The 26,778-nt window shown below is 39.6% G+C and overlaps 1 protein-coding gene across 3 annotated transcripts in view; it reads left to right on the top strand.

Annotated features, from left to right (window-relative positions):
• Positions 1-9,798: 9,798 nt before the first annotated feature.
• Positions 9,799-26,778, top strand: part of HHIP (hedgehog interacting protein) — a 93,434-nt gene continuing 76,454 nt past the window's right edge. For 2 of the 3 annotated variants that reach the window (XM_082837833.1, XM_082837832.1), the window contains exons 1-4: positions 9,799-10,565; positions 16,315-16,507; positions 22,479-22,635; positions 23,335-23,536. In XM_082837833.1, coding sequence (XP_082693959.1) covers positions 10,287-10,565; positions 16,315-16,507; positions 22,479-22,635; positions 23,335-23,536 — 831 coding nt within the window. In that variant the 5' untranslated portion in view covers positions 9,799-10,286. The remainder of the gene's footprint in view (positions 10,566-16,314; positions 16,508-22,478; positions 22,636-23,334; positions 23,537-26,778) is intronic. The other variant, XM_082837831.1, reaches the window with a different exon arrangement.

Below are 26,778 nucleotides of genomic sequence, written 5' to 3'. Positions count from 1 at the left end.
ATGGTACTGGCACAAAAACAGAAAGATAGATCAATGGAACAGGATAGAAAGCCCACAGATAAACCCACACACATATGGTCACCTTATCTTTGATAAAGGAGGCAGGAGTGTACAGTGGAGAAAGCACAGCCTCTTCAATAAGTGGTGCTGGGAAAACTGGACAGGTACATGTAAAAGTATGAGATTAGATCACTCCTAACACCATACACGAAAATAATCTCAAAATGGATTAAAGACCTAAATGTAAGGCCAGAAACTAACAAACTCTTAGAGGAAAACATAGGCAGAACACTCTATGACATAAATCACAGCAAGATCCTTTCTGATCCACCTCCCAGAGAAATGGAAATAAAAACAAAAATAAACAAATGGGACCTAATGAAACTTCAAAGCTTTTGAACAGCAAAGGAAACCATAAACAAGACCAAAAAACAGCCCTCAGAATGGGAGAAAATATTTGCAAATGAAGCAACCGACAAAGGATTAATCTCCAAAATATCCAAGCAGCTCATGTAGCTCAATATCAAAAAAACAAACAACCCAATCCAAAAATGGGCAGAAGACCTAAATAGACATTTCTCCAAAGAAGATATACAGACTGCCAACAAACACATGAAAGAATGCTCAAATTCATTAATCATTAGCAAAATGCAAATCAAAACTACAATGAGATATCATCTCACACCAGTCAGAATGGCCATCATCAAAAAATCTACAAACAATGAATGCTGGAGAGGGTGTGGAGAAAAGGGAACCCTCTTGCACTGTTGGTGGGAATGTAAATTGATAAAGTCACTATGGAGAACAGTATGGAGTTTCCTTAAGAAACTACAAATAGAACTACCATATGACCCAGCAATCCCACTACTGGGCATATACCCTGAGAAAACCATAATTCAAAAAGAGTCATGTACCAAAATGTTCATTGCAGCTCTATTTACAATAGCCCGGAGATGGAAACAATCTGAGTGTCCATCATTGGATGAATGGGTAAAGAAGATGTGGCACATATATACAATGGAATATTACTCACCCATAAAAAGAAACGAAATTGAGCTATTTGTAATGAGGTGGATGGACCTAGAGTCTGTCATACAGAGTGAAGTAAGTCAGAAAGAGAAAGACAAATACCGTATGCTAACACATATATATGGAATGTAAGAAAAAAAAAATGTCATGAAGAACCTAAGGGTAAGACAGGAATAAAGACACAGACCTACTAGAGAACGGACTTGAGGATATGGGGAGGGGGAAGGATAAGCTGTGACAAAGTGAGAGAGAGGCATGGACATATATCCACTACCAAATGTAAGGTAGATAGCTAGTGGGAAGCAGCCGCATAGCACAGGGAGATCAGCTCGGTGCTTTGTGACCGCCTGGAGGGGTGGAATAGGGAGGGTGATGCAAGAGGGAAGAGATATGGGAACATATGTATATGTATAACTGATTCACTTTGTTATAAAGCAGAAACTAACACACCATTGTAAAGCAATTATACTCCAATAAATATATAAATTGTTAATTGTACGAAAAAAAAAAGTCATAGGTTATCACATTGACAAAAATGAGCAAAACCCAACTATATGCTACCTACAATTGATGCTCTTGAAATATAAAGACAGAAATAAATCAACAGTAAAAGGATGGGAGAAAATATGTTAACACTAATCAAAAGAAAGGAAGAGTGGTTATATTAATAAGAAAGTAGATTTTGGAACAAAGATTATCACCAAGGATAAAGAAAGACATTTCATAATGACAAAAGGAACACTTCATGAGGAAGACACAACAGTCCTAAATGCTTATGTGCTCAGTAACAGAGCTTCAAAATGAAAGGGAAACAAAGACTGAAAGAACTGCAAGAAGAAACAGGAAAATCCCTAATACATTCAGAACTGTCAATATTTATTCCTCTCTCAATAACTGATAGAACAAGTGACTGAATCTCAGTAAAGATGGAAGACTGAACGACACTATATAACAAATCAACCTAATCAACATTTATAGAACACTCCACTCAACAACAGCAAAATTGTACACAGAATATTTACCAAGGTAGACCATTTTCCTACCCATAAAGAACTCTCAAAAAATTTTAAGAGATTATGCTCTCTGACTACAATGGAATTGAATTAGAATCAACAGAAAGGCTTTTTAAAAATCCCCAAGCAACTGGACACTTCTGAATAACCTGTTGGTCAAGAAGAACTCAAAGGGGAAATTAGAGAGTACTTTGAACTGAATGAAATTGAAATCACAACGTTTCAGATTTTGTAGGATGTGGCTAAAAGCAGTACTATGGGGGAAATGTATATTGCTAAATGCCTACATTAGAAAAAGAGGAAGTTCCCAAATTAATGACCTTGGGCTCCATTGTAAGAAACTGGCTAAATCAGAGCAAATTAAACTGAAAGTAAGCAGAAAAGAGTAAACAATAAAGAGCAGAAGGGAAATCAACTAAATAAAAAACAGAAAAACATTTGAGAAAATTAATGAAACCAAGAACTGGTTCCTTGAGAAAACCAATAAAATTGATAAACCTACAGCCACATTGATCAGGAAATAAGACAGAAGGCACAAACTGTCAATATTAGGAATAAGAGAAGTAACAATACTACAGATTCTACAGAATGAAAGGATAACAAGGCAATATCATGAACAACTTTATGTCAACAGATGAAATGGACAAATTCCTTGAAAAACATAGGCTACTGGAGTTCACAGCTGTCGCTTCTCCAGAGCATTGCTCTTGGCAGAATGGGACCTGTCCACCTGGGGGCTAGTGTCTGCAAATAATAACCGATACGTGGGTTAAAAAAAATCATTCCACCCCACCTCACCGTTGCCTCAAGTTGGGACCAATTCTGTGGTGCAATTCATGCTCTAGAGGCCCCTGTGGGATCAGACTGAAGGCAGGCTCCAGCTTACATCCTTAGCTATGTTCTCTCCCCTTATCCTGCTTCCCTCACTCTGCTTCCCTAAGAGTACTCTTTCAATAAATTAATTGGCCAAGGATCTCTGCCTTGAGCTCTGTTTATTGGCAGCCTGACCTAAGACAAGGCACAGGAGGGAAGCTGGAAGGCACCTTCCTTGCCATTTCTGTCTGCATCCCCCCAGTGATGACCCCTTATGTTAGAATTAAATTGTGTTCCCCAATAGATGTTAAAGTCCTAACCCCCAGTACCTCTGAATGTGGCCTTAAATGAAAATAAGGTGTTGGCAGTTGTGTGAGTTAAGATGAAGTAGACCCTAATCCAACATGCCTGGTGTCCTTATGAAAGGGGGAAATATGGACGCAGAGACAGACATGCTTGGAGGGAATATGATGTGAAGACACAGGGAGAACGCCATCTACAAACCAAGAAAAGAACTCCCGAGCTTACCAGAACTAGGGGAGAAGCCCAGAACAGATTCTCCCTCAGAAGGAGCCAACCCTGCCCATGCTTTGATTTCAGTCTTCTGGCCGCCAGAACTGTGAGAGAATACATTTCTGTTGCTTTAAGCCCCCTAGTTTGTGGTACTTTGCTATGGCAGCCCTAGGAAACTAATGCATCCTGTCAGTAGCAGTTGGTTCCAGTCTTGTTTTCTCCCAGCACGCCCATAATCAACTTCATGTCACCATCTGGGAGGTATCCACACCAGCTGGGCAACGACTGTGTCTCCACAGTTCCACCAGGGCTCTTTAGTCAGCTTCTAGGTTTTGGTAACCCCGACTCCCCTTGTCCCCCAATTCCCAGGGATGGGAGCTGCTTCCTCCAATCGCTATTTTACTTCAATAATCTTTTTTCCCTTTTTCAGTTTCCCAACACCCATTTAACTAATTCCTTATATTTAATTTGTTCTGTGGAAATAGGAAATAGCTACTCTTTATTTAACAATTAATTAATAAATAGAATTTCTTTATTTCTGACAAGACCCCAGAGTGATAACCATTTCATTCAGAGGAAAAGCCAAAGTCTGTAACATAGTTTATAAAATCCTATGCAATGCGGGACGCCGGCTACTTGTCTGCCCTCATTTCTTGTCATTTCCTCTATCACCCACTCGGCTCCAGCTGCATTGGTCTCTCTGCTAATCCTTAAACATACCAAGCATGCTTGCTTTATGGCCTTTGACTTGCTGTTCCCTGTGCTTACAGACATTCGCATGCATGTTTGTAAGTGAGCAGAGGCTCACTGCTTCAAACCTCTGTCCAAGTATCTATGCCCCAGTCTCTGCCCGTACCTCAGGAGACTCCTTTCCTGACAACGTACACTCACTCCTGGTATCCATAGGGGATTGGTTCCAGGATGCCTGAATACCAAAATCCATAGATTCTCAAGCCCTTTATACAAAATGGCATAGTATTTGCATATAACACATGCACATCCTCCCACAGACTTTAAATCATCTCGATTACTTATACTACTCAGTATAATGTAAATGCTATATAAATAGTTGCCGGCATGGCAACTTCAAGTTTTGCTTTTTGGAACTTTCTGGAATTTCTTAAAAATATTTTCAATGGCAATTAGTGGAATTCCCGGATGCACAACCTGGAGATACAGACGGCCAACTATATATAAAATTACTATTTCTCTCAACCCCTGCACACTTTCCCCATGACCCCCTTTCCCTACAGCACTCATCATCTTCTGGCATACTCTCAAGCTACTTGCTATCTGCCTCTCCAGTGGAACACGAGCTCCATGAAAGAAATTTTGCTCTCTGATGTGTCCCCAGCACCCAGAACAGAATCTGGCACCCAGCAGGTGTCAACTTCTGAAAGAAAGACTGAATAACTACAGAAAAACCCCTACAAGCAGCCCTACCATTGTCATCAGCGTACCTGAACTGTAACCAGTCTTTAGTTTTTGTTTTTTTTTTTTTTTTGCGGTACGCGAGCCTCTCACTGCTGTGGCCTCTCCCGTTGCGGAGCACAGGCTCTGGACGCGCAGGCTCAGCGGCCATGGCTCACGGGCCCAGCCGCTCCGCGGCATGTGGGATCTTCCTGGACCGGGGCACGAACCCGTGTTCCCTGCATCAGCAGGCGGACTCTCAACCACTGCGCCACCAGGGAAGCCCCCAGTCTTTAGTTTTTAAAGGATGTGTATTTATTCTTTAACTTTATTGGCTGCCCTTCCTTGGTGGACTCACACCTCGGTAACAATGTCTCCTGAAATTCCTTGGTGAGACTGCACTTTAAGTGCGTCTTCTCTTCTGTTTAACAATTAAAATTTTTTATAACGCAAATGTTTCCTCTATTTAAAACCTTTAAAAAGTATTCAAACAGGATTGGACAGTCAGCAGCATTTATCGAGAGGTCGGCGCTATACCATGCGACTGAATGAGACTGTCGAGATTGTGCTGGAGTGACCAACAAGGAAATGCAATTCCTGCCCACATGGAGTTCACAACTGCATGGATATTCAGCTCCCACGGATAAAGAAAAAACCTCAATTCCCATTAACAATGCACAAATGAAAACAAAGAAAGTAAGTGATTAGGTGAGAATCAATGGCTGAAATGCCATTCGAACTAAAATCCCTAGAAGTTGAGTGAAAAGCCAGGATTTAAAGAAAGAGACAAAGATCAATGAGGATAAGGTACTTGCAAAAGGAAATGACAAATGCATGAATATAACTTCATTAATTTCCTAGAGTCTATAAACTACCCTATGAGTTTGGCCTGTACCCTCTCCTTTCTTAGTTATCTGTGCTTTCCCTTAAATGTATCATATTCTATTCTGAATTCAATTGTTTCTGTACTTTAATTTTTTAAATTGAAGTATAGTTGATTTACAGTGTTGTGTTAGGTTTGGGTGTACAGCAAAGTGATTCAGTTATACATGAATATATATGTGTGTATATATATTCTTTTTCATATTATTTTCCATTAGAGGTTATTACAAGATATTGAATATAGCTCCCTGTGCTATACAGTAGGTTCTTGTTGTTTATCTATTTCATATATAGTAGTATCTGTTAATCCCAAATTCCTAATTTATCCCTCCCCCCTTTTCCCCTTTGATAACCATAAATTTGTTTTCTATGTCTGTGAGTCTGTTTCTGTTTTGTAAATAAGTTCATTTGTATTATTGTCTAGATGCCACATATAAGTGATATCGTATGATATTTATCTTTCTCTCTGTCTGACTTACTTCACTTAGTATGATCATCTCTAGGTCCATCCCTGTTGCTGCACATGGCATGATTTCATTCTTTTTTCTGTACTTTAAATGGCAGGGAGGAGTCACTTCATACACTCCTTCCAGCGCATCCTTGGGTCCCAGCTGAAATGTCATTTTCACAGAGAGGCTTTTTCCAGTCACTTAATCTGAAATCGATGTGCCTTTGTTATTCTCCATCTTAGCATTTCTTTCATAGCCTTTACCGTAATTATTCAATCATAAGTTCACTTGTGACCTTACTAGATTGTCTTCCTTACTAGATTATTAGCTACCTAGAGGCAGGGTGTTTGTACTACTTTTCATTTCTGGGTACACATCGCTTAGCACAGTGGCTGGTGCTTAATATGTTTGTTGAAATAGAATTAAATAGCACATATTTCTGTGAAGTCCAGAAATCCATATATAAAACCAATTCGAATATCCAAAATCGTTTTTATTTTAAACATTTACCAAATTTAAGTTTTGCTAACTTCTGATACACAGACATGTATATCTACATGACTGTTTATATATGCATATATACATATGTAATTCACATCTATGGAATACTTTGAGCTTTACCTATGAAATTAATTTCAATTTGGGTCAAATATTTCATCTTTTGCAAGAAACCTAATTTGTTCATGAAAATCTTGAATCCATGGAGGTAAGGAATAGAATCCCGGGTAGGACTGGGATATGGGAGCGGGGTGGTCAGACATGCCACGAGCCCATACAGGGTGCATTGGTGCAGATTAGAAAAAGGAGCCACATATCTGGGCAGACACGGCCATGCACCAATAAACTCAGCTTGGTGAGTGGAGCAGGCCTTCAGCTCCCATTCCCTGACACAGCTGGATGCCTTGCCCTGGGTGCAACCGGCATGTAGGTGGCAGTCCTAGAGGGACAGCTCAGTGATGGTGCAAGCAGAAGATGGTGTTCTGGCCACCCTTGTACAGCTCCATTCCTTGCTAGACTGATTTAATTTGTCTGGAGGAGGTTGGTTGGGTAGGGGTCTTTTCTTCTCACCACTTCTGATGATTTAGCTGAAGGAGATCTCCCCGATTGAAAAAGTCCATTTTTCAGGTTCAAGTGTGCAGATGGCCATGCATCCTCCAAGTGGGCTTTCAGGATTTAATCTTAGGAAATAGCCCAGTGTTGATTCTTGATTCCTAAAAAGAAATATGCTGTCAATCTGGCTGTAGATGAGCTTTGCAATTTCCCTCTGCAAAAAACGAATCGGAAGTTAGTTCACTTGTATAACACTGCTTAGTGACTATTTGGAAATTCTATCAGTGGCGCTGAAAATAAATGCAGCTAACTCATCAGTGACCCGATTTATGGACTGGCGTGACGAAGAGCAGATGGGATCAGTTCTAGATCCCATGGATCAAGAAGGAACAAGTCTGTCTCATTTCAGTAATCGTTCATAAACTCTATATCTTTAACTTAGGGTCCCAGTTTGTAACATCTGCATAATTTTTTAAAACCAAAATTAATTTACCTTTAAATGTCCTTAGTCTTTAAGTATGAACCATAAGGAAGGCCTGTTCCAAAACTAAGATGAATTCATCACTTGGGGTGGGAGCTTATAGCACTGAAATAGAATTTTTAAAGGATTTTTTTTATTTTGGAAAAACAACGTAAAACTGGTGTTTGGGAATAAAGCTTTAGATAGGGGAAAGCAACCTAGATTGGGCCCCTGGTTTTTAAACTACCTAATTAGATGAGATTGTACAAGTCATATAATCTCGATGGGATTCACTTACAGATTTGTTTATTAAATGAGAGTTTAAAGTTTTAAAGTCTTTCTAGCTCTATGATTTTCTTTATATTAAAAAGTCTTCAAAGCAGGAAGAATGTCAGATAAAGCAGTCTGTGGGATCAGAAGAAGCATTTGCGATCACAAGCATACAGAAGTCTTGTGTATATGACGGCCCCTGGGAGAAATGTTAAGTAAGTCATAGGGGCCCTACAATGAGCTCAGGTCTGGACTGAATAGCTCAGCAGATTCTTCTCAGCTATTCTAATCTGTCACCTCTTTTGGGAAAAACCTAGCTCCACTAGTAAATCCAGGCCCAGGAGGAGAAAGGGGCAGAAGCCTTATCTAGCCACTGCGACCACTTTAACAATAAGTAGTTTAATCAGCTATCCACACCCACGGTCACCAACTTTTACATCAGCTTGGTGAAGTCTGTGCCTGAAGAGTGAAGCAAATCCAAATATGGTGAATGTTCCTCCATTGCCAAAATGAGAAAACGGCCTTATCTCCTCTTCAGAACCCATCTACCAGAAAGTCAGCTCCCCTGTTAAATACTCAAGTGGGCAGAAAGCACATTTTGTGATGCAACCCCATAGAGACTCCTCTTGATGCCAACTTGCGGGGATCCAATCAATGCCAAGTCACCACTCTTGATAAGGCACAAATCACTTTAGAAACACCTTCTTTGTGCAGACTTTGTCTAGCGGGGGTGGGGGTAGCGATTTAACTTACTTAGGTTCCCGGGATACGTAGCGCATCCCGCTCATCGACGCCTGCAAACCCACTACTAATTCTTCGTCCAGAGCTGATGACTCTGTGTTTACACCCCTGCGGAAATCTCCCCAGGATTTTTTTTTTTTTCCATTTAAAATGAATGCTGATTCCAAGGCCAGCTTCTTCTCCGTTCCTCCACCTGGGGCAGGGGAACCTGCGTTCCTGCGTTCCCGGGGAGGCACCAGCGGGCCCGGCTAAGTTCCAGGGCACAGGTGGGGCCCTCGAACGGGGCGTCCGGGGCCAGCCCGCCCAGGACCCAGGCGAGAGCAACCCTTCCAGGAGGCCCCGACACCCCACCTCACGCACACGCGCTTGTGCCACTCCAAGAGCGCGCAGGACTTAGGCAAGGATGGCTACATCTTCTCGGCACAGTCTTCAAACCACCTCCACATACTCAGCGGCTTGCAGCATCTGGGCTGTTGCCCCCGTCTCTCAATCAGACCCCCAGGACGATTTTTAGCGGCTCGAGCTTCACTCTGGAAATCACCGGGGTCTGGGGGAGTCCAAGCGGGCCAGGGGAGGGAAAGGGGCCGGAGAGCTCCCTCCCGCCAACTCCAGCCCACTCGGCTCATCCTCCCTCCCGGGAGAGGCGCGGACAGGGACCGGGGCAGGGGAGGCCCTGGAAGGCTCCCCTCCCTTCTCGCCTCCCACAGCCCTCTCTTACTCACTTTCTCTCGGCGCCTCAGCGCGGCCGCCTCACGCCCGGGGTCGCACGGAGGGGCTGCGCGAGGAGCGAGGAGCGGGCGGGGAGCCACCGGGCCGCGCCCCAGTCCTAGGCGGGCCGGCCGGGGGGACCAGGGCCGTGCACGCCCCCACCCGGACGGCGCGGCCAAGCGGGCGCGCGGCGTCCCGCGCCCTCCAGGCTGGCTCCGAGGACTCCGCCGGGCCCTCCCCCTCCGCCCGCCGCCACGGCCCGCGGCCCCTCCCCACCGCACCCCGGAGGCCGCCGGGGCCGCCCCCTCCCCTCCCCCCAACCCGGGCGGGGGCGCGCGAGCAGCGGTGACGTCAAGGGGCGCGCGGTGGCAGCACCTCCCCGCGCGCTAGTTAAAAAGAAGAAGAAAAGAGGGAACGAAACATGAGAGGCTGTGTGAGAAGCTGCAGCCGCCGGCAGAGGAGACCTCAGCATCATCTAGAGCCCAGCGCTGGCCCTGCCTCCGCCTGCCCCGCCGCCGCCGCCGCCGCCGTTTCTGTTCCTGCTACTACTGTCTCACCTAAACAACTCCCGTTACACGGACAAGTGAACCTCTGTGGCCGTCTTCTCCTCCTCTTCTACCTCCTCTTCCAACTCCTTCCCCTCTTCCCACTCCTCAGCCGCAGCAGAAAGCCCCCCACCCAACTGACACTGGCACCACCGCAAACGGTGTCAACCGCACTTTATCTCGGTCCTCGGGCTCCCCTGAGGCATTGGGCCCATCGCCTCGTCTTTTATTTTTTGCAAAGTTGCATCGCTCTACATCTTCTCGCCCCCGCCACCTCTCTCTGCCTCTCGAGTGTCCTGCCGCCCCGCAGCCTCCTCCTGGAGCTGCGCCCTAGTGCCCCTGCTGGGCAGTGGCCTTCCCCCCCCATCCTCCCGCGCCCAGCCCCTGCCGCGCGGGGCAGGCGATGCTGAAGATGCTCTCTTTTAAGCTGCTGCTGTTAGCCGTGGCTCTGGGCTTCTTTGAAGGAGATGCTAAGTTTGGGGAAAGAAGCGAAGGGAGCGGAGCGAGGAGGAGAAGGTGCCTGAATGGGAACCCTCCGAAGCGCCTGAAAAGGAGAGATAGGCGGATGATGTCCCAGCTGGAGCTGCTGAGTGGGGGAGAGATGCTGTGCGGTGGCTTCTACCCTCGGCTGTCCTGCTGCCTGCGGAGTGACAGCCCCGGGCTGGGGCGCCTGGATAGCAAGGTAGGCACGCACCCGCCTCGCAGCTGCGAGGTTGGCATACTGGCTGGGTGGGGTGGCTTGTGGCTCCGGCAGTGCTGGTGACTGGAAGAGGGGCGAAACTTCTCTGGGCAGTCCTTTTCGATAACTTTTCTAAAGCGCTAGCGTGATTCGTTTGTGTGTTCCTCTGGGGTGCGCAGATACCTCTCCCGCCCCCAAGAGTCTCCGGTCGGGATGCTGTGCAAAACTGCCTGTCTCAGAAAAGAGAAGCTTCTGTGGTACCCGCATTCTGGGCTGGGTAAATACTTTATAAGAATCGCGATTAACAGTGTGTTTTGGATCGAATCGGGCATTGGTTGCGGTAAAACTGTAAATGAAGGTGGCTGTGGTTTCTGGTTTATTTTTCTAGGGTAAAAAGATTTGTGCAGCTTCTCCACGTGCTCGGTTAGAGAGAGGATTGAATCGTAAAGGATGTTGAAGCACGGTTGGTTTATGATCCCCAGCCCCGTCAGAGGGGGGGTGTCTTGCATTACAATAGTTAAACAGCGAAAAGGAACTCCTGGTACTCCAGTTTAGAACCCCAAAATTGGCGAAAGATTTTGCTGGGGCATGTTTATCACGCAAAACCGAGGCGATTCTCCTCCTGTCACGTTTTGTAACATTATAAATTCGGGTATTCAGTGGTAGTTAGTTGTCTAGGAAGATCTTCTCCAGAAACTTGTTTTAGGGGTAATGGCATTTACATTTTCCCGATGTTAATAAGTTTAAACAAATACGAAAATAGTGTTGGTTGGGTGTGAAGACATGCTTATATTTGAGTTTGCAACATTTTTCTTGCCCTGGGTTGCAGTAATGTGTGTTCTCTACTGCATTCCAAGGAAAGACTCCGGGGATCAGTCATTAACAATCCCTGCGCATGAAATAAACAATCAGGTGTCTTTGCCCCCCACCCTTCCCCCATTTTAGGTTTAATTAAGAATTCCTCTGTTACAACACTGCAGTTGTCAAGGTCTGAGAGACTCTTGGAAAACTTCTGCTTCAGTCTTGCTGGCCCAGGCATTAAAAAAAAAAAAAAAAAAAACCCCAGGCTGAATCTAATTTTTATGCTCAGTTCACGGTAGATTTCACTCTATTCTCATGTAAACAGCTCCTACGAATCAACATATGTGTCTGGGTGGTATCTCTCACTTTGTTTTGTAACAAAAAGCCATATTGCATCATTTAATTTGCTCAAGTCATGCAAATAGGAAAAAATCAATAGGACAAAAAGGGGTCGACTTATCCTCTTCCCCACTAAACTGCTGCCCACACACAGAGTCCTGTTGCTTATGGCAAAAGAATAACAACAACACCATTGTGTTTGTTAGTTGGTTCACTAATGGGTGAAACTAGAGAACATCATTCTCTTTCAGTCCCCAGCTCTGTCCAAATGTTCATGCCTTTTGAGGGAGCATTTGTCCAACTCCCTCTATTCCCAGCTGAGTGAGAACTGTCTTGCTGCAGGTTTTCAGCTGTAACTCTCTTTATTCTTACCACATGCAGCAGTAGTCTGAGATTCAGGGAACAGATATTACCGCATTTTGTTCCAAACAATGTCATTAAGCTCCTGTGTTGTAATTGAATTAAAGTACAAAATCACTACATTCACATCAGCTCCAGGGTTTTTACCAGGAGCAGGACAGAACCAGGAAATTGAGAGAAAGGATTCGAAATATTTGGCATTAAGCCTCCCCGTGTGCAATATACGCTATGAATGTACCAATGATCCGCAGACCCCTGCAATACTGAACTCTTCCAGGTACAGGAGGAGTGAAAACTTTTTCTTAACTAAATGTAGTGGGGAGCTGGGGGGGGGGGGCGTTGAGACTGAGGGGAGTTATAACCCTTAAGAGAAATTATATAAATTTTTTTAAAGAAATCATTCTTTAGGAATCATTCTGCCACGTTAGCTATCCACATTCCTTTCCGTTTTATGTGCTTCCAATCTCCAACAAACCCCTACTCATTTGGAAAATGTGTCTGAATTAAATTTGGTACACTAGACTTTGCTGGTTCCATTACGAGTGGTTTATAAACCAACAATACTCAAATTGTTCCAATCAGGGATTTGATATAGTTATGCATATGCATTCTTGACCCATGTTAGTTCTCAAGTTTTAATAGTTTTTAAAACATGTTATTTTATAATAAACTTCAGTGTTTCCCTTTTTTCCCCCTAAGCCTTCCTGGCTTATAATATATGTTAGGGTCTTACTTCATAATGTGTGTGCAGGAGAGATGATGGCTATTTGAAAGGGCCCTTTTTTTGTTCATGAAAAAAAAAAATTTCCCCAGAAAGGTTTCTGCAACTTTTCAAGAAACTACAGGAGTAGCTTTTTCCTAAGTGAAGAAACTTCATAGACAAATAGATAGTAGCAAACTGAGTAGAATATTGATCATGCTTAGCTGTGCGATTAAGTCCAGTTTCCAGGCTAACCCATTTTCTTTAATATGTAATGAACTATTGAATGTAATTGAGTTCAATTCTTTAGCCATGGTACTATTCTTCTAAGTTATTCTATATTTTCATTTCTTTGTATATTTTAATAGTTTTGTGTACTGTAACGAGATGGTTAACTACTGTTACAAATAAGTACTGCCAATATCTAGCAAGTTATATTGTCTTAGCAATATTTTTGCAGCTCCTAAATACAAGATGCTAAAAGGATCTAATTCCCATTAGCCAAATTGAATCTGCAACCAACTGAAATACCCCCATTTCTAAAACTTAACTTGTAGCCACAGAGGCATAGAAGCTCTCTCTACCTTGGGTGGTTTCACAGCCAAAGCTGTCAAGGAATGGGTGAAAAGTAATTGTTTTCAAGTGTGCCCTTTTACAATCATTTGTTTGCTCTGGCTCTTTCAGGGACAAAGGCTATTGTTGAACACATCCAACTAAACAAATAACTCATCCTGGGGTCCCTTTAACAGCTGCCTTAGTACAATGATCTATTTACATATTAGCCTAAAATTGAAACTGAACTCTTTAATGACATAATCCAGCACTACAGTCCAGAGACGCATGTGTTCTACCCAACAGCTGAACAACCTTGTAGGCATATGAGTTTTAGAAATAACTTTTTGTGTACCAAGTGATCTTAAGGCGTCATCTTAATATACTGTCCTGTATTTTCTCCTTTTGTCCCCTGATCGAACCCATGTGGGTGCCTTTTTATCCTCTCTCTTTAGTTACTTGATAAATAAAGAGAAATACAGAAGGTCTCTGTCACCCATTTTACTATTTGTTGATAAACTGTAGTTGTAGGCCACGCTTCACTGTGTATTCCAGGATTTATCTTACCTTCCTTGTATGGGTTTTACTTTCATGTGGCTGAAGATTAGAGGATGACCTGCCAGATGTTATAAATTAGTCAGCAACAGCCACAATCATTACTAGGCACACTGTAATAATGATTCGAAGTTTTACATGATTTCCAAAGTGTATTTAGTTTAAACCGCTATAATTTGATGGTTTCGTAGATGGCTTTTAAAAATTGAAACAGGATATTAGCTTAAATTTCTTCTTAAGATTGATGACATTGTCAGACATAAAGTTAAGGACCTGTATAGACACAGACACTTAGGCAAAAAAGAAGAAAAAAATACCCTACCCACAGCAGCACTCATCTGTCTAAAACAGCGCTGCAGCTTGGGCTGAGTCAGTTTAATTGACTTCAGTAAGACTATTGGTTCATTGAAACCAAAGCCAGAATGATGGCTCTATCTATCTTCAAATAGGTATTTACACTGCAGACCTCACACAGAGCAAAATGTTACCATCCTGCTGGGTTGGAACAGCATGAAACTTTACAAAGAATAATATTATACTTGATTTCAGATAATTTATTGAATCCTATTTCTGCACTTTTGATGAGAGATCTTGTGGCCAGGACACATTCCAAAAATTGTAAAAGACAAAATTCTTGAGGCCCTAAAATCAAGCTCTTCCTGGATAGCAGCTGGGAGAGTATATGGGGATCGTTTTGTTTCAGCTATAAAAAAATCGAAGCATGCATGTTCTCCATAAAACCAAAGGTAATTACATTCCAGTTTTTCCGCCAGCAAAAGCGGTGGCTTCAGCATCCTGCAGTTGTTTTGTTCTTCGTGGACTGCCGTATGATAAACAAACAGAACCGAGTTGAACAGTATTAATATTGAATAGATCTGGTGAGGTCTGCCAGAGTATGGACAACAAAAGACATTTAAAACATTCTTGGAATGCAAATTCTAAGTGTCTGGTGTATGTTTCCCCTTAGAAAACTTTAACCATTTAAGCTATTGTCATTTAAATAAATTGGTAAAAATCAAAATGCAAACAGAATTGTGATTAATAATAACTTTTCTGAATATTGTAGATAGTTACGACTCATCATATTTATACACATATTTTTTTTTCCAAAACAGGGTAGCTTCTATTGGACGTTTAAAATTTCAGCATGCCTTGTATTCAACAATTTTTTTTAGTTGCTTTGCTCTTTCAGGTCCAAATTTTGTGATCACTTAGAATATCTTTATCCTAAAAAATAGAAGCCATGTGATTCGCTCAATTTACTCAAATTAGAATCTCAACTTCAGAATGAAATATTTGCTTTGAGCAGTGATCTATAGAGTTTAAAATGTTAATTTCAGTTCATAGTTCTAAAGAAATAATTAAGTATAAACATAGTTATATAAACTGGGAAAATACAAAATTCAATCCCATGATGGTGTTTTTTAATACCATATGGTGTTTTTTAATATGAAAAATCAATGCTTAATTTAGACAGCACTGCATTTCACATCTCAAATATTGTGCTGATAGTCTGTATTTATATTTATTAGAGGACGTCCTGAAGTCAGTTTTTTAAAGTTAGTACTAGACACTGAAACCGATTTTATCTGCAAAGTACTAATCTCAATGAATCAATAACTCTCAAATTAGTCTTATTGATATAAAAGACATAATAATGCTGTATAAACAAAGATAAAAGTATGCCCTTTTTCACTGAAACTCACTTTCAGTTTCACTGAAACTCATACAATACAAAATCACTTTTATTAAACTCTTGTGTTTTTCGTGCATATAACATACCTGAGGAACTAGTTAGAACATTGTTCCTGGCTAAAATACAATGAATAATAAAAATTGGTCTTCAACCTGTTTGACACAGCTTCAGGTATTATTTTTATAGCACATGAAAGGGCGATATTTCTGCCCCCCCTTTAGAAAACTTTCCCTATGCAATCTGTGTATTGAAAATTAGTTAAAATGAGAACAATGTAATTCAAGTAATGTCTTTGAGAATGTCGTTAGGAATTTCAGGAGTGAAATAGATTTTTACCCAAGACACAAATAAGCCACGTCTTAAAAGTTGCTTTACGTACAGTGGGATAAAGGTATTTGGAGTTTTAAAGTTAAATTATCAGTCAGTGTATACTTTGAGGCAGAGTAAGAAAAAGGGTTAAAGAATCTATATATAATTGTCATTTAATTTTTCACACCTGAAGGACAGATAAACAAACTTGGATTTGCAAGAGTAAGAAGCATGTCTGTGCATCCCTACCCTTTGCCCTCCCATCCCAACCCAAGGGACTGCACTTGTGTCCTTATAAAGGCATACTGTATTGTGACTTGGTGATTCTTTGCAGACAACAGCTAAATGACACTTTTCTCTTTCCATGATGACCAAAAAACATAACTAAACCCAACTTCATGGAACTAAAAAGAAGTTTGTTTCTGATTTATGGCTTTCAGATGTTTTCTGTTACCAACAACACAGAATGCGGGAAGTTACTGGAGGAAATCAAATGTGCACTTTGCTCTCCACATTCTCAGAGCCTGTTCTACTCACCTGAGACAGAATCCTTGGAAAGAGACCTGGCACTTCCCCTGCTGTGCAAAGACTATTGCAAAGAATTCTTTTATACTTGCCGAGGCCATGTTCCAGGTAAAAAAAAAGATACATTAAATCAACTACTGCAGAATAGCTTTCCAAGATACCTGTTCCTAAATGCTTGCTTAGAAGAGTGTAAAATTTATCTGCCTTTCACAGTATCTATTTTTACCTCATAATTCACGGTTCCAAACTTGGAACCTTTTATTGCTGCTCAAATTGCTGCTGTCATTTCAGCCTACAAACAATACATTGTTTTGTTGAAGTGTTTAACATTTCTCGTTAAATGGATAATACAGTTGGTAATCTTTACACAGCTGGATTATCAGCACAAATCTCTTGTTGGTGCGTTTAGTCATCAGCGTTGATATCAAGACAGCTTCCCCTTCTACACAGCTGATACATAAGTGCAGATTGTACATAGACTTTTAAGGTATTTCCTTAAATAAAATATAATTCAAGAGGCCCCAAAAAGTAACACCTTACAAAGCATTTTCATATATAATGACTAATTTGCTCCTCATAAACCCTGTGAGGTAGATAGGAAAGGTCTGGTCATTTCCATTTGACAGATGAGGAAAACTGAGCCTCAGGAGAAGTTAAATGCCGTAACCAAACTTGTACTATGAGAAAGTGATAGGCTAAAAGAAGTTCAAGTTCTTATGCTTATAATGTCCCAGATATACCTGGTCACTATCGTCTTTTGGACCCTAATAAACATATAGGCTCTTGGGCATTGATTAATTTTACCATCAGAAGCTTGTAAACCTTGGTGGGTTTTGCTTTAGGTTGGAAGAATCAACACAGAGGTAGAAATGAATTTAACGAGTCCGATTCTGTTTAGTTAGGCAGTGTCACCCACAAACAAATCTACTAAAACTAACAGTTTATAAAACTCAATGGCACTGAAGGACAAGACAAGCTTTAAGAACTGTAGGATGCACTTGGAGAATTTTTTTTAACTGCTATGGACATTTTACTTTTTTCTCTGACCCAGAAAAGTGTAGATTTTTGTATTTTTTATAGAGCTCTCCTAATAGCCTAAGAAAACATTTTGACTAGGGTTGCTTGCCTCCTTTGGTGTACCATAACAAGTATCTAAACCCATTCAATGTGAAAATATTATTATTGTTTTTTTTAACTACAGCCATGTTTCTAAGGCTTTCCTTCAACCAGCTGTTTCTTTCTCTTTATCACATTCCCCAAAGCAAAGTAGAATAGGTCACGGTTGCCTAGATGGCCTGCCAAGAAGCGATAACAGATTAGGTCCCATAAAGTTTTGCTGCAAATTTCCAGTCTGCAATGTTTGCCTTTACCACTATAATTTGAAAATGGTATTGACAGTGGGCATTTTTATCTACCTTTATCTACTTGCGATAAATACCACTAGGCTGGATTTAGAGACTCATCTGTGGGGTGCTTCCTATATTTGAAGGTATTTTAGCTTCCAGAACAAACAACAAAAAGCAATATCCACTGAAAGAGAGAGCACAGCAAACAACTCAGGAGCCAGAGCTGCAAGCACCTCACTCCCCAGATCAACATATGTGGTGACGAATGACAAATTTATTTTTCTACAAAGTTTGTATATATGTAAAACTGCTGAAGTGCATCAAGATGTCAAGTGCTTTTGGTGGCCACCCAGGCTGCCTTGAAAGATAACCAGATGAAAGCTCTACTCCAGTGGTGGGTGGAGCAGCAAGGCTACTTTTCAGGGCCAGGCCAGCAGGCTTTAGCAACGAGCAGAGGGGGCTTCCTCTGCATCCATCAAATGCTAATAATTGCTCTAAATACTTGTCCCAAAAGTGAGCTGTAATAACACACTCTTTGTGTTACTTAGGTTGATCAATTTGTTAGCCAGACTGATCCTTGGCACGTAGGTTACCATTTCCTAAAGTATGATGAATCAGATGATAATCCTCCCCTCAGCCCTGGCCCCCAGCACAGAAGGCTCTTTAGAATTCTAGAACCCTCGTTTTTCAGAAATTGCTCAAAATTTGTAATAGTTTCACCTTCTTAAGTCTATTTAATGACATGGATTGCTTTTCTCCGAAGTTCGAAATTGTGAAAAACAGCTACTTTGTGATTCTTCTATTTTTTTTTTTTTTACTATCCTCATTGTTAGCCTCATCTTTCTGCAAATCAAAAACATGAAGAGGAAGGGACCTTAAGGGTTGTAGTTTGCTAAGAGAAGGGAACTGCTGAAAGGGGTTGAAAGAGTGAAAATAATTCTAGACACATCTTCATTTCTTCCCCCACTGCCCAATACGTAAAGAATTAAACACATAAACGGTCTATCCCTTTGCTTCACCCTCTTGGCTTTAAGGAAGTGCCACTCACTTTGGGATACACGTATACCTGAAAGACAGCTACTCTCCAGAAACTTTAATTCAGAAACATTCATGGTCTGCTTACTTCCACAAAAATGAAAAAAGAAGTTAAAAATCACTACAGTGAGGAGACACTAGAGTTTTATTAATCATAAATATTCTCCTGTTGTGACTTTACTTAGGGAGATAAACTCTTAAAACTTCTAAAAAAATACCCAAATTTCATTAAAAAAAAAACCACGGGAACTCTTTTCTCAATACCATGGGTCTCGTCTTTTGCCTGAATTATGGTGAACTGAGGAGATGCTTTACTGTTCACTAAATGATGGCCTAATAAATACCCTCTGTGGAAAGGATAGGAAAGGACATCTCTGGGCCTTGCTTCTCCCTTTATACTTGTTATCATAGTGATTTTTATCACTCTTGGACCATCATATCTCAGCTGTAGGTTATGGTAGTGTGAAATATCTGTCTGTACACAATTAGTTCAATTGGTTTAATCCCATTGCTACAGAGGCCGAGGTCAAGAATTTGATTCCACTGAGTTTCTCGAGTCCACAGCCACTCCTGACCCAGTCAGATATCTTACACGTGTGTCTCATTAGTGCCCAAGAGTGCAAACCAGAGCGGATATATGAATACACCAAAGTCTACTCCCTCTGCTAGAAAATGCTCTCTAGTGCAAGCCTTACAGATGGTAGGGTTTTTTCATTTTTTCTTTATCATGATGAACAGCATATATAATGAGGAAAAAATAACTCTTCTGTAGCATACATGCTCAGAGAAAAGCTAGAGCTTAGAAAACTGCACAGAGAATATTTATTTACATGTCAGTATTTTATAGGGTGCTTTGTGGTACAGTAGGACTGGGTTAATGATCTAGGAGAAGAGTTACAGTTCCAAAACATTTGATAAATTATCAGGAGTTATAAAAAAATTACAGCTGCTGGAATCATCAGTGTACTTCCATTGTTAGTGGACTTCATCATATTATGATGATCCAGGGTGAGTTGCACATCTTCAGTAAAATGCTCTTCAGTGTTTCCTTCCAAACAGAAGGGTACCATTCGGTAAATTGTATCCTCCCTGACAATAAATGTTAGCCCTATGTCCTGAAACCAGATCTCTTTTAGTTCTTCACAGGAAAATATATCTTACTCATCCCTGCTTATAAAATCGGGTCATTTAAGGTAAAGTACTAACAAAAGTATTAGATGTTTCAATTCAAAGTAACATAATTGTCAGAAAAATGCCCGGATTTTTATGTAAAAGTCTTCTGAGTTGGCCCCCTTCTTCCCACTTAGATTGTTCAGTTTGTCTCAATACTGTAAAAAGCTCGGAATAATTGATTGTTAACATTCTGGTTTTGTTTTGTTTTGTTTTGTTTTGTTTTGTTTAATTTGCTAAGAGAGCATAGTATCTCTGGAGCGACAGAGTTTATGAATCTGTACTCATTCATCTTCAGATGTTCCATTTGAAAATGATTTCTCATTTCCTCGTGTTTGTCCCCAGCTAATAATTCCTTATAAAATGGAATTAGCCACCGGCATCGTTCATTAATTTCCCCTTAAGATGGTATTGGTTTGCAGACTGTAATGCTGGAAAACAGATATGTTTTTAAAAAGCAAACTCAAAATTTCCTCTGAATTGCACTTTGGAATTTTTCTGTGACCGCTGCAGTCAAATAATCACATTAAAACAAAAGGTCTCCTTCGCACATTCAGTTATAAATAGATCCATAGTATGACAGTCTTCCCGCATGCATCAGACTGACATGGAGAACTCCCTGCCTGAAGGTATATATATATTGATATATAGAGAGAGATATATAGAGATATATATCTACATATCTATATATATTTATATATAAAACACCTAGCCCCCCAAAACTTCTAGCCCCAAACTGTGAAAAGTCTGATTTAGCAACTCAGTTTTCCTTCTCTTCTTTTTACCTCAAACAGAATTATTTCACACTACCGGGCAGTTTTCATCTGATGCTTAGCCATTAAAGAATGGAGGAGAAAAGTTATCTTTTGCAAACAGTGAATTGCTGAAGATGAGTAAAAGCTGTTGCAGCCATCATTCTTCTCCCCAATTTCTAATCCCTGGATTTTTTCAAAGAAAGATAACCTCCTCCCCAGCTGACAGCCTCCTTGCCTCCTCCCCAGCTGACAGCCTCCTTGCCTCCTTATTCTGCCCACCTCCCCCACAACACACACACACACTCCCAAGGACATCTGCTTTTACTTGCCAGTTTCCCAAAGGCAAGATGTTTCCCAGTAGTTGAGTCAGATATTGGCCTTGAAGAGTCTGTCTCAGAAATTTAGGGGTGATCCATTTCACCCAAAAGTTAGGTCAAAATGTATATTATGTTTTAACCATTTGGGACCCGCGGATTCCAAGATTAGCTTTAGGTTTGAGGGGACCTACGTCAAGCTCACAGAAAATCAACTTTTTAGGGTCTTTCATGTTCCATTGATGCGCCTCACTTGGTTGTCCCCAAATCCTTGTTCTTGCAAATCCTTGCAAACTTGCATCCATTATACAACTTCTAAACCTCACCTGGGTTACCAGGTGCCTTTGTTACAAAACTGATTGGGAGTACAATAATCTAATTTGTTAGGTAAAAATCAAGACCTTGAGCATAATTAAAGGTATGAAACCAGAAGCAGGAATTTGGGACATCATATAAAGTCAACTCTGATAACAACATCATATTTTAATAGCAAAATCATCAGAATATGGAAGTGAATCTGATTAATTAATATGCCCTCCCCCCAATAAAAACCTACCTTATTAATTGAAATTGTAAAAGAAATGTCAAAATTGTTTTTGTAATAGGATCTTCTTTCTTATTCAACTTTTTATTTGATAAAAATTCTTACTATGTAAGAAATTTAAAAAAAAGGTCTTTCACATCCTTTTAAGTCTACTCTGCAGTTTTGTTTTGGCTTGTTTTAATATTTTTTTCATTGAGGGGTAGTATGTCAGCTATTCTGCTTGAGAATATTGAAAGGATATCTTAAAGAAAATTTTTGTATTGTAAAATAATCATTGTCTCCAGTAAGTGAGCAAGAAAAAAGGCACCAACACATTTGAATATAGAGCCCCTGTTACTGGCATCAATTCATTGCTTGATCATTCCAGGGAGTCAGTCATTTACTGTAGCATATAATGAATGACCTTGGGATAGTCACTAGATTTATTATTTAATCATATATGAGTGACAATACAATAAGAATTGTAAAATGACCCAAACTGCCTCCCGATGGTCTATTTCTTTCCTGATCGCAATTTGTTCTTCTTAGGAATAGTACTGTGGGAAAAAAGTGCTGAATAGTAATCAGATGAGCTTGAAAGTACAACATATGGTAACCAGGGAGGCTTGAAAATGGAGTCAATGCAATAACAAGATTAATGCTGTGTTCGTATCAATTCTGTTTCATAGGAGCCTTTTAAGGCATCCAACACAATATCATTTCACTTTTACTGCAATTTTTAAATTTTGGTTAAAAAAGAAATGGAAATCCCAAGCCAAAAAATATGTTCTTCTTACCTTTTGGTTTTTGTCTATATATTTCCCTAGAATATTCATATAGTTCCTAAAAAATTCTTTACCTATATTTTGTCTTTCAAATGCTCTGTTTTTACCATGACACTAAATATTTCTAAGGTGTCCTTTTACATTTTTAAAGGTTTCCTTCAAACTACTGCTGATGAGTTTTGCTTTTACTATGCAAGAAAAGATGGTGGCTTGTGCTTTCCAGATTTTCCAAGAAAACAAATCAGAGGACCAGCATCTAACTACTTGGACCAGATGGAAGAATACGACAAAGTGGAAGAGATCAGCAGGTTCATAAAGATAAATGTTCTTTAATCTTAAAAAAAAAAAAAAAGAAAAGAAAAAACCCGACAAGTCTTGTGGTTTTAACAATGAGTCAACTGGCTATGCTCATGTCCAGCAGCTATATCCTCCAGATGCTTTTTGTTTTCTTTTTGGTAGTTTGCTTCTCTAAAATCGTATTCGCTTAAATGCTTTTAATGCTGAGACTACTAATCTTCTGTTATGAGCTTGGCTTCTCTCTGATTCATGGGAATTTTATGAGTATAGTTTTAAACTTGAATTTTATGATAGTTGTTAGCTTATGGCACTGTGGAAACATTCAGCACAATTATTAGTAGCAAATTAGACTTTTATAAATAGATCTTAGAACTTTCTCTCTGAGTGCCTTTCTGTAAGGTTTAATTATTGTGAGTAAAGTCAGTTTTAATTAGAGTCACTGAAAGATGAGATAGTGAGCTTGTGAAATTTTAAAATACATATGTGTTTTGATTCTCTCCTTTACTTCCTAATAGAAGGCTTTTTTGGTTGTTTTTTTTTTTCATTGAAAAGAATTTAAAAGAATCAGAGTGTGACCTTGGGTTAGCAGCCCTTCGTGATTATCAAAACCGTTGATTCCTAGAGGAAATATATTTTGAAAAGGATGCTAAGTGCATCCCTTACCTCCTTCATCTCAAGAAAAGCTTACTGGTTTTCTTTAATTTGTTTAGAAAGCACAAACACAACTGCTTCTGTATTCAGGAGGTTGTGAGTGGGCTGCGCCAGCCCGTCAGCGCCCTGCATAGTGGGGATGGCTCACACCGTCTCTTCATTCTGGAAAAAGAAGGTTACGTGAAGATACTTACCCCTGAAGGAGAAATTTTCAAGGAGCCTTATTTGGACATTCACAAACTTGTTCAAAGTGGAATAAAGGTTGGCTTTTTAAATTTTATTTATCTTTGCTCTGGCTATGTTAATTTTATTTTAGTGTTCTCCTCACTAAAGGTATTTCTTTGTAATAAAAGAAATAATATAGGAGAAAATAAGGAGACAACATAAGGGAACAATAATTATGGCAACTAAATCGGGACAATGACATTAAATTTTTAATGTTATTTGGTGACTATTAAGCAGTGCAATCAGATTGATATTTTTGACATCGTTTCCCTATGTAATTTACATACTTAAAATAATTATTGGTTTTATAAAGTATTTGTTTAAATATTGTTTAACAGGCATTAGAATTGTATATCAGCATTTGCTAGCAGAAACAAAGAGGTCTTTGGGTTACTTTGGCAATTGCAAATCATTCTTTTACCGCATCTGTGTTCGAGTCTGTGTCATAAAAAATGCTACTTATACTGTAATTTCCTTGTACAATATTTTTACAGGTAAGTCAGATATTTTTATCTATAATTAGCCACCTTTATAATATATAAGCCCATCTATTGCCTTCTTTCCCACTTCTCCAATTTGAATTCTCATGTTACAGTAATCTAGTAGGTATAGAAATAAAATTATTGTCAAGTTTATTTCACAAGAGAGTAACACAGTACAGTATTAGCAGTACTAAGCTATAAGGCAAATTGTGGCATTCTAAATTAAGACATTTAACAGCTCATGACCGTTTTAGAATGAAACGAATTAAGTATGATTGGGGAAGAACTGTTTATCTTTTTCTAAACTGGAAAAAAAAATCAAAGGAGGATTTATACTCTGCTACTCGTATCGAAATAAGCTCCTCTTTGCTTTGTTAAGCTCTATTCAAAGGTAAGAACAGCAGAAACAAATCAGAAAAAAGTATAAATATATTCGATGTCTATCTATTCAATATCTACTACATGAAATAATTAGGGTGACTCAGTTAGATCACAGAGAAAACCTATTGTTTGGACCACCCAGCCTCAAAGCCATGTTGTGACAGCATCACCAAGACATACTGCGTAACAGAAGTATTTTATGGTACTTGTGGTCCTTTAAGGAAAAGAACTTTGGCACCAAGACACAGATCATTTGGAAAAGCTGTTTAAATCAGTAGTTTCAACTTTCTCCCAATAAAATTTTTCATTACACTTCACAGCAAATATTCCAAAGTCTCTTAAAATAAAGCATTAGTGTTTTGCACATCAGAGTTCAATAAATACATTCTGAAATGTGTTCTGATAACTCATTGCAAGTGGTACCTCATGAGGAAGGAATAAAGATGCAGCAGCAAGTGCATTACTCACTACAAGTGTTTTACTCACCTTGAAAGTTAAACATGCTCTCTATAGAATAAAAAATTGGGGAAAGTAAAGTATTTTAAAAATCATCACCTATAATCCCATCAGTTAAAGAATATCACTATTAACATTTTGATATACTTTCTTCCAGTTTTTATATTAAAATTAAATGAATTTTTCCTGACTACAAAAGGAACACAGGTCCATATTAATAAATGTGGAAACAGAAGAACATGTTTTCTTATAGCTTTTTTCCTAAGAAGTGTTAAAATAAAATTGAAATCAAACCATATATACATCTTTTTAGCCTTCTTTTTTCACCTAACAGTATGTCATGGATATGTTACCAGATTTGGAAACTTTTCTCAAAAACTTAGTTTTTTTGAGTGTTCCATTTCCTTATTATGAGATATTTAGGAAGACCCCCAGTATTTTCCTTTTATCATTGTAAATAATGTTATCTATCATTCTTGTATATATTATTTAACCTGATCATGGATGATTTCTTTAAAATTCACTGATAAAAAGAGCATTACTGAGTTGAAGGACATATGCCACAATACACATTGCCAATTTGCTCTAAAATTTAATATATCTTTGGGTATTTGAGAGAATAATACATAGTTTTCAAATACTATTTTACTTAAAATGTTGGTATTAAAAATCTGTGTATGATAAAATGTAGGTGAAAGAAATGGGCTCAGAATACTTGAAAATTTTGTTGTCAGAAGGAAAAAACTGATGTTCTTGTTTCTACTTCAGTTTAACTGCCTAAAGAATGCCCTGCTTCTAATTAGAGTTACTTCAGACGCCCTCTTCATTTACACCCATTCATTGGGATATGAATGAAAGTGTATCTTCTCTGACTTTGAGACATCTCATCATGCAGGAAAATTATACAAACTCGGTTATGACAGTGCCATGATTCTGCAGTATGTTCTGCAGGCCTCTAGGAATTCTGCAGAACCCTTTTTGGCCTTCCTTTCCTAGGAGAGCTGCAGGGCTCCTGGGGCTTAAAATAAACTTCGAAATCCATTCTTCTCCATACGTATTGATAGAATACATATTTCTACATTAAAGACATATTTCAAAGTGCATATTTTGGATTCCCTTAGTATTTGGCACTAGTGATATCAATAAGATAGGAATCTATCACATGGATATTTGAGTGTATACTGATAAGGGAGTAACAAGACCACATCCTTATCGCTTCGAGTAGCTTATACAACAACTGGCCTTTATCTCAGTCTCCAAGGAACTCCTGTCACAAGTCACAGATTGGAAGTGTTAGAAGTGGCTACTGTTGGTTTGATGGGGCGGATGCCAACACATTCATGAGTTGATTAGGATTATGCCATTGACTTTTGTGGTATGCCCCTCAGAGACTTCTGAAGTGAAAACATCACAGTTACTTCACAGTCATTTTTCAGGCTTCTTGATATGTGAATAGTTAGTTGTTCATGTTAGTGTACAGTTAGTGTATTCTGTGTTCGTCAATGATCATTTTGCATTAATAATGCAAATAGGAATTTTCATAAATTATTATGCATTATCACTTCTCTAGTCTTTTAGTTTTAAAAATCCTAAGAGAGGGAATAAAGCTGTTTTAACAGACCAAAGTATTGATTGCAATTTTCAAATCACAGAATTAATAATGTATATGAAACCCAACCTTGGTATGTTTGAAATAAATACAGGACAAACCACAGTGATGATCTCCCCATGATATTAAGTAATGACCAGTATGAGTATATTAAATCAGACATAAAGAGGAACTCTTGATTATAAGAGTTTCTAAAAGCTAGTTCTGGCTATAGGGAATTTGGAATTCCTTTTCTGCTAATTGTCAATTAAGAATTGACAGGGATATCTGTCACCTGGTTAAGGACTGGCCTTTTTGTGGCAAAAAGCTAGACTTGGTTGATCTCCTTCAATCTCTATCAGCCCTGATTC

This window comes from Leucopleurus acutus (genome assembly GCF_964270905.1).
Source record: "Leucopleurus acutus genome assembly, chromosome: 4".
Lineage (NCBI taxonomy): Eukaryota > Metazoa > Chordata > Mammalia > Artiodactyla > Delphinidae > Leucopleurus > Leucopleurus acutus.
The sequence above is the reverse complement of the archived record's forward strand: the minus strand, read 5'-3'. Positions and strand labels throughout refer to the sequence as shown.